The sequence below is a fragment of the Mirounga leonina genome, unplaced genomic scaffold, assembly GCF_011800145.1.
Source record: "Mirounga leonina isolate KUSES-001 unplaced genomic scaffold, KU_Mleo_1.0 Mir_376, whole genome shotgun sequence".
In the NCBI taxonomy this organism is placed as follows: domain Eukaryota; kingdom Metazoa; phylum Chordata; class Mammalia; order Carnivora; family Phocidae; genus Mirounga; species Mirounga leonina.
The window spans coordinates 5,599,197-5,607,661 of NW_023270718.1; the positions used below are offsets into that span (position 1 = coordinate 5,599,197).

Genomic DNA, 8,465 nt, shown 5'->3' on the forward strand with positions numbered 1-8,465 from the left:
CTTAGCCAACTGAGCCACACAGGCGCCCCCATCTCAGCATTCTTAATCACATCCGTGAAGTCCATTTTGCTCTGCCAGGCAACATTCTCAGGCTCCAGGAATTCGGATTTGGACCTCTCTGGGGGGCCATTGTTCAGCCTACCACCCTGCCAAATCTGTCAGTGCCTTTTTTTTTTTTTTTTTTAAGTAGGCTGCCTGCCGAACGCGGGGCTCGAACCCACAACCATGAGATTAAGACCTGCACGGAAATCGAGAGTCTGCCGCTCAACCGACTGAGCCACCCAGACGCCCCCTATCTGCATATTTTTATTTTATTTATTTATTTATTTCTATTCACAAAGAAAAAGCTCCAGTCCGTCTTTTCATTTTTTTGAAAAATTCCTGACATTACAGAACTAAAGTGAAATGTATTAATATTTTTAAAAGAACGTTCTTCTACGCAACCGCAGGACGCAGGACGGTACCATCACCGGGAGCTTAGCATTTGCACTGTCCTCTCATTCACAGACCATATTGTCCCAGCAATGCCCTTTATAGCACACAAAAATGTTTTTTACAGGCTTTATGCCAGTTTTCCTAACAATGTCCTTTAGAGCAAAAAAGATTTTGTAAGGGACACACACAGGGGCGCACACACACATACATGCATGTGTACGCGCGCGATGCGTACCGAGCGCATTTTACTCTTGGTGTGTCTGGAACTCTTCTTCCTTTATCGTTGGTGACCTTGACACTTCTGAAGATTACAGACCAGTTGCTTTGTCTCCGCTTGGGTGTGTTTCCTTGCGGTTAGATTCAGGTTACCCATTTTTGGCAGGAGTCTCCCAGGAAGGTGCTCTCCCTCCCCCTCCCCCACCCCCCTTTTCTAAGTAAACAGCGTAGGAGCGTAGACACCAAAAAGTGCGCCTGGGGCCATGCACCCAGTTCAGGGTCTTTCTGCGCAAGTGAACCGCCTATATCACCCGCGTCTAGGCCCCCCCGGGTGCCCCCCCCCCCCCCCAGAACCCCCCCCCCCCCCCCCCCGCCCCACCCCTGAGTGTGATCATAATTCTGGCTTCTAAGAGCTAGAGTTGTTTTACTTGTCCCTGAATTTGTTACAAATTCAGCACGTGTGCTTTCGTGTCTGGCTTCTTCCGCTCGACCCCATGACTGTGAAATTTGTCCATTTTCAGTGAGTGGCTGGGAGGGGGCTTCTTCTTTTTTTTTTTTTTTTTTTTAGATTTTATTTATTTGTCAGGGAGAGAGAGAGCACAAGCAGGGGGAGCTGCAGGCAGAGGGAGAGGGAGAAGCAGACTGCCTGCTGAGCAGGGAGCCGGACCGTGTGGCTCAATCCCAGGACCCTGGGATCATGACCTGAGCCAAAGGCAGACACTTAACCGACTGAGCCACCCAGGCGTCCCAGGGGAGGGGGCTTCTGAGGGGCAGGTTCCACAGGTGCATCCACTCTGTAAAAACTCATCGAGCCTGACGGGTGTGATTTGTGTGCTTTTCTGTATGTGGGCTATACTTACGCATTTACATTAGAATTTTATGCTGGAAGAGGGAGGAAAGAGAAGCACCACCGTAAAGGATGCAGACCCCGGAGTCAGACCCTGGAGTTTGCACCTCAGCTCTGCTTGCTGACGAGCTGGATGATTTTGGGCAAGTTGGCTCCCGGAATGAGCCTTGATTTCCCCATCTGTGAAGGGGTTTTACTCCAGTACAAACCTATAAAATGTTATCGTAGGATCTGCCTCCCTGAGTTGTTATGAAGGTTAAATGAGTTCATTTGTACGTGTTTGGAACAGGACCTGGCATGTAGTGAGTGAAAATAAGTCAGTGTCCATTTGAACCTGTAAGTCACAAAAACGGTTCTGCAGTGCGTCATTGATGGGGTAGCTGGGCGCTTGCGCTGATCTGTAGGGTCGCGTGAGAGCAGCAGATACAGACCCAGCCTGAGGTAGGCGTGTTATGTGGTCCACTCAAATGTCACAGGCCCCTTTGCTGTCAGAGATGACAGAGTTCTGAGATGATGCCCAAATCTTGATAAAATTCTGAACAAAACCAACCACAGTCTTTCCTCAGATTGCATAGTGGCTACCCTCCTGGAAAATCCACTGTATAATTTTTTTTAAAGATTTTATTTATTTACTTATTTGAGACAGAGAGAGAGAAAGAGATATTGAGCGGGGGCGGGGGGGAGAGAATCCCAAGCGGACTCTGCGCTGAGTGCAGAGCCCAACGCGGGGCTCAGTCTCACCACCCTGAGCTCATTACCTGAGCTGAAACCAAGGGGGCGCCTGGGTGGCTCAGTCAGTTAAGTGTGTGCCTTCGGCTGAGCTGAAACCAAGAGTCGGAGGCTTAACCAACTGAGCCACCCAGGCGTCCCCAAAAATCCACTGTGTATTAAAACCAAACACAAAACACTTGTGTTTATACATAAAACAGTTGGGATTGGACTCAGATAATTACAAGCCATTATTTCACGGACACGGACATCTAGTGGGACATTTAGGAGTCACACGGGGTGTGGGCAATTCTGTGTGGTGCAGAGGGCCCTGCCCTGGGCCCCATCTGGGTCCCAACCTGCGCGGGCCCTGTGATATCCAGAAACACCCCACAGATTGCCCCCATGGCCTCCATTGTTATGCCAACCAACCCCTGGGAGTTCCTGAGATGTACTCTAGGGGACAGCACTGACTATCCATTCACGAGGAGCTTTCTGGAAGCTCTGGGCTAGCCTGCGCTTACAGTCCCTCTTTTGTGGTTTCTGCATTTGCGACTTCGCCTACTCGCTAAATTTATCCGTAACCCCCAAAAGCAGCACTCCTGGTGCTTTTGTAAAGATCATCGTGTCATTCACACAGGGGTGGAAAGCTTGAGTTGTCCAGCACACACACAGCTGAAGTTCAGCAAAGCGGTACTCTGCCTTCCTATCTCAGCTCATACCATGACCCAGAGTCCTTTTCCCCTTTTCGCCTGCTACTGAGTGCCACGTTCTTCACGTTTCTTGTGCTTTTCTTGTTGACGGCTTCACTGTCTAAAATGTCCCCCAAGCAAAGTGCTTAATGCTGGCTAGTATCCCCAAATGCAAGAAGGCTGTAGTGTGTCTCACGGAGAAAACACAGAAATCCGATGAGCGTCCACAGAAATCCAGGCTCGAGTTAGCTGTTGGCCGTGAGCTCAACGTTAATGAAGCAACATTATATATTAGATAAGGTGTCTTTGAACTGAAACACATATAAAACAAGGTGATGTTATTGATCAGTTGATGAAAATATGACCAGAGGCTCACAGGAACAAAACCCTGTATTTCCCATAAGTGCATTCGATTGCATTTGCTAATTTGTGTTCACGGTGACTACAAAGAACATAACTTGGCGATAAGGAGAATCGACTGTATATTTTTTGCCTTTTTAAAATGTAGACAGTGGTATGCTGTATCTACCACTCTGCACCTCGCATTTTTCACTTGATAGTTTAGAAATCTTTTCATATTTAGGGCACCTGGCTGGCTTAGTCTGTAGAGCGTGTAACTCTTTTCTTGGGGCTATAAGTTTGAGCCCCACGTTGGGTGTAGAGATTACTTAAAAATAGAATCTTAAAAAAGGAAATCTTTTCACATTGCCTAAGACTTTCTTCGTTCATTCCCATGTGTCCCTTTTAAATCTTACATGCATTGCTTTATAAAACGGACATAAGCAGACACCAAATGGTGCTAAAACAAACCTTGAATATAAAATACAGAATTCATGTATCCGTTCTTATGTTTTAGGACCTGCCCAGTGTCACAGATGGATTTTAAGCTGAGGGGCGGTGGTGTAATTTGACATAGAGTTGGTTTTTTTTTTTTTTTTTTTTTAAGAGTTTTTTTATTTTTTATTGGAGAGAGAGAGCATGTGTGCATGCAAGCAGGGGGCAGGGAGGGGCAGAGAGAGAGAGAGATTCTCAAGTGAACTCCGCGCTGAGGGTGGAGCCCAACGCGGGGCTTGATCCCATGACCTTGAGATCATGATCTGAGCCAAAACCAAGAGTCCACTGCTTAACCAACTGAGCCACCCAGGCGCCCCTGACATAGGGTTTTTCAGCTAGATTTTTTTTTTTAAAAGATTTTATTTATTTATTTGGCAGAGAAAGACACAGCGAGAGAGGGAACAGAAGCAGGGGGAGTGGGAGAGGGAGAAGCAGACTCCCTGCCGAGCAGGGAGCCCGATGTGGGACTCGATCCAGGGACTCCAGGATCATGACCTGAGCTGAAGGCAGTCGCTTAACCAACTGAGCCACCCAGGCGCCCCTTTTCAGCTAGATTTTTAAAAGGCTAGTTAGGACCACACATCAGGGTCTGGAGCCCCATGCAATTGCTCTCTCTCTCTGCCCCTTAGCCATGCTACGGATGGTCTCAGCCGTTCTCCAGTTCGGCAACATCGTCCTGAAGAGAGAACGGAACAATGATCAAGCCTCCATGCCTGACAACACAGGTACTCCACCTGGCCTACAGCCCACCCACCTGACCCGGTGTTCCCTGTTCCCCCAGACAGAGCATCCCCCCCACTCCCCGCTCCCCAGCCAGGCATGCCTCCAAGCTGTGCTGATCCTTTACCAAAATGTCATCTCCCACTCTTTTCCTGATTCGAAAAGGTGTCCTCTCTGCCGAAGGTTTGAACAACACTGGTGTGCCGGAGATCCCCCGTCATCCCGGCCCCTCTGAGAAAACCATTAGCATTGGGCTTTTCTCTTCCTGGCCTTTGTGCTCTGCATATATATATACTTTTTTTTTTGCTTTTCAAAAGCAGAATTATAGTTGATACTCCTTTTTTATCGAAACGGAAATAGCTTTGCTTCTTTATGATCATAAAATAATACAAGCTGGATGGGGGAGAATCTGGCAATACAGAAAACTATAAAAGCAGGGAAATGACCCACAGTCATACTCCTGAGAGGTAATTACTGCAACATTTTGGGGTACTTCTCTCTGGGCTTTGTTCTCTGTCTACATCAGAGCAGAAATATTGTCACAGAAGTGGAAACACGTTTCGCACCTTTTCCCCCTCAAGACAGCAAGAGCTTTCCGTCCTGATTATAAAATCCTATGGGCTCATTTTCCAAAACTATACAACTACAGAAAATATGAGGAAAGGGGCCCCTCCCATCACGCTGTTGATCAGCAGCGTCACCTGTGGTGCTTGGAGGCTCTGTTCACACGCCCAGCAAGTGTGAACATTTATTTATTCATTCAGTCTACAAAATTGGGGTCAGACCTTGTAGACCATTTTGAAATTTGCTTTTTTTCCCTCAATGCACTGAGGGTAGCGTTTCAAGGTTATTAACTAGAACGTTACTGGGGTTCTTCCTCTGGGGTCTGTGGGTAGAACCATATGTCAGCATAATTAATCTCCTGGGAAATCCTGGGTGTTTCATTCTCTGCATTTGCAAACGTGCATTGGAGAACCAGTCCATGGGCCAAAGGACCCAGCAGAGGCTTTAGAAGCCTCCAGAACATTCGTGTGACTCGCAGCATAGCGCCCCGGTACACATTCCCTGCTGTTCTTCAGGCCACTTGTTACAATTCTTAAGTACTTTCCGTACCATGCAAAGTCACCATAGAAGAATTAGAAACTACGACGGTCTCAGATATAATCACTGTTTATTTGGTGTTTTTCCTTCTAGATGTGTTCTTTTCCTTTCTCTTTTCTGCTGGTGCTAAGAATTTGTAGTAATGGTTTTCCCATTATGGAAGTGACAGAAGCTGGAAAACATTTCTTAATTACCATTTTTTATGAATTTTTTTCTCTACAAAAATAGGGAAGAGCAAGTTGCTTTTAAATATTTATTTATTGGCCACTTCCATGGGTTTTTACTCCAGTAGCTTTTCCTCCAATATTTTATTAGCAAATGTCCAAACATACAGACTAGTTGAAAGATTTTAGAGCAAACACCCAGATATCCACCACCTAGATTCTACCATTGACATTTTCTACACTTGCTTTATTGTGTATCTTTCCATACATCGTTTGTCCATCCTGTTGTCTGGTGCATTTCAAATTTGAAGATTTCTGTGCACTTCAGCATGTACATGAGTAGTTCACATGTACATGCATCAACTCGCATATGCATATCACCTACTGGTGTCCAGTGTTTGCTTACAATTCTTTCTTTGGAGTGAAACATACAAACCGTGAAATGCACACATCTTAAGTGTACTGTGTAATGAGTGCTAATAATTTTCAGTGACTGCAGAACATGTATTCAAATGGAGGATCCCTGACTCCCTAACCAGTCCCCAGTTGCTGGGCATTCAGCTTGTTTCCTGTTTTCCTCCATCACCAACAAGGCTGTGATGTACATCCTCCTGGTCCAGTCTTTGCTCACCTCCGGGATTATTTGTCCCATCTTGGGGTCCCTGAGAGAGAATTGTTGGGCCAGAGGACGTACACACTTTTAGGATTGTAATACTTACTAGTGGGAGAGGCTGGGCCCCTCGTCTGTTCCACCAGCAGTGGGGGCGACCCCCTCCGCTGAGCTCAGTGGCCGCTGCCGCCTCCTGGGGCTGATTAGACCTTTGTGCCTCTCACCCTCAGCTGCACAGAAGCTCTGCCGTCTCCTGGGACTAGGGGTGACAGACTTCTCCCGTGCCCTGCTCACCCCCCGCATCAAAGTTGGCCGAGACTACGTGCAGAAGGCTCAGACCAAGGAACAGGTGGGTGGGGCTGGGGGGCAGGCGGAGCGCACGGAGAGCCAGGCGCCAGGGTCCTGGGCCTTCAAGGAGCGTATGCTGGTTTTTCTCTCACTCAACAAACTTTGGCTGATTGTTCGCTCCATTGCCCGCTCAGGTTCTGGTGCTAGGAATAAAAGTCGTAATGGAAACAAAGACCATGCCTTGGTGGAGCTCAGGCCGAAGTAGGGAACAGATCATAAAAGAAGATACATAAGCAGTGAGGACTTCTGTGAAGGAGGGCATTCATGTGGTCAGGAAAGTCCTCCATGAGGAGGTGATGTTTGAGTTTGGACCCAGATGGTTTGAGGCAGAGGGAACAGCCCTGGGGCTGGAACAGGCTTGGTGAATTGCGACTGTCAAGGTGGTCAGTGAGGCTAGAGAGTGGGGCAGAGGGTGGCAGAAGCCGCAGTCAGAGAGGTCGGAAGGGGACAGATCGTGCAGGGTCTTAGGAGCCACAGAAAGGAGGTGAGTTTCATTCAGAGAGCAGTGGGAGGCCAGTGGGGGTTTAAGCCGGGGAGCAACCTGATTCGGTTTGTCTTTTATAAAGATCCCCTTGTCTACTGCATGGAGAACTGGATCCTGGGGACACGGGCGGGAACAGGGAGACATAAGGCGGCTGCTCTCATAGTCCAGGAAAGCGATGATGGTGGTGGGACTGGGGAGAAGTGAAGCCATGCTAGAGGTTTTCAGAATCCAGCTTTCGGGCAGAGGCCTCTGCCTGGCCCCAGGCTGGGCACTCAAACAAAGTACTAGGGTGAAGAAGACACAGTGGGGGACATGGGGGTCAGAGATTGGGGGTCACATGAGAGGCCAGGTTCCACTCTCAGCTGAAGTACTCTTGTTAGGATCCATTTTACAGATGAAGAAACTGAGACACAGAGAGGTTTAGCCACATGCCTGAGGATGCAGAGCTTCTGAGGGGCAGAGCCAGGATTCAAACCGGTGTTGTCAGGCTCCAGAGTCCACCCTCTTAACTGTTATGCTGTCGAAATTGGTTCGAGGGATGGGGGGAAGATGAATGAACGTGCCCCCAAGCGCCTCACACGCTGCCTGGTGCGTAGTAGGGCTCTGAACTGGTTGGCATCATCATTAACATCATCATTCTCGATGAGCTGTGACGGGGGCCCGTCCACACCAGTGTCTCCTTGCTGGGGGGCGGGCTGGGGCTGCGGGGGCGGGCTGGGCCCTCACCATGTGCCCCCCGCCCCCCGCAGGCTGACTTTGCGCTGGAGGCCCTGGCCAAGGCCACCTACGAGCGCCTCTTCCGCTGGCTGGTCCTGCGCCTCAATCGTGCGTTGGACCGCAGTCCCCGCCAGGGCGCCTCCTTCCTGGGCATCCTGGACATCGCTGGCTTTGAGATCTTCCAGGTCTGCACTTGGTGCCAGGCTGGGGCTGGGAGGGCTCCGTCACTCTGGCCCTGTCCCCCTCCCACTGGTCTCTGTCCCCTCCCTCTGGTCTCTGTCCCCATCTCTCTGGTCTCTGTCCCCATCTCTGTGGTCTCTGTCCCTCCCCCGGTCTCTGTCCCCATCTCTGTGGTCTCTTCCCCTCCCTCTGGTCTCTGTCCCCATCTCTCTGGTCTCTGTCCCCATCTCTGTGGTCTCTGTCCCTCCCCCGGTCTCTGTCCCCATCTCTGTGGTCTTTGTCCCCTCCCTCTGGTCTCTGTCCCCATCTCTCTGGTCTCTGTCCCCATCTCTGTGGTCTCTGTCCCCCCCCTCTGGCCTCTCTCCCCCCCTCTGGTCTCTGTCCCCCCCTCTGGTCTCTGTCCCCCCCC

The 8,465-nt window shown here is 49.5% G+C and overlaps 1 protein-coding gene across 4 annotated transcripts in view; it reads left to right on the forward strand.

Annotated features, from left to right (window-relative positions):
- The window catches only part of MYH14 (myosin heavy chain 14), an 85,587-nt gene that overhangs the window by 26,852 nt on the left and 50,270 nt on the right, over positions 1-8,465 (forward strand). For all 4 annotated transcript variants that reach the window (XM_034986971.1, XM_034986968.1, XM_034986970.1 and 1 more), the window contains 3 exons: positions 4,362-4,457; positions 6,558-6,676; positions 7,909-8,061. In XM_034986971.1, coding sequence (XP_034842862.1) covers positions 4,362-4,457; positions 6,558-6,676; positions 7,909-8,061 — 368 coding nt within the window. The remainder of the gene's footprint in view (positions 1-4,361; positions 4,458-6,557; positions 6,677-7,908; positions 8,062-8,465) is intronic.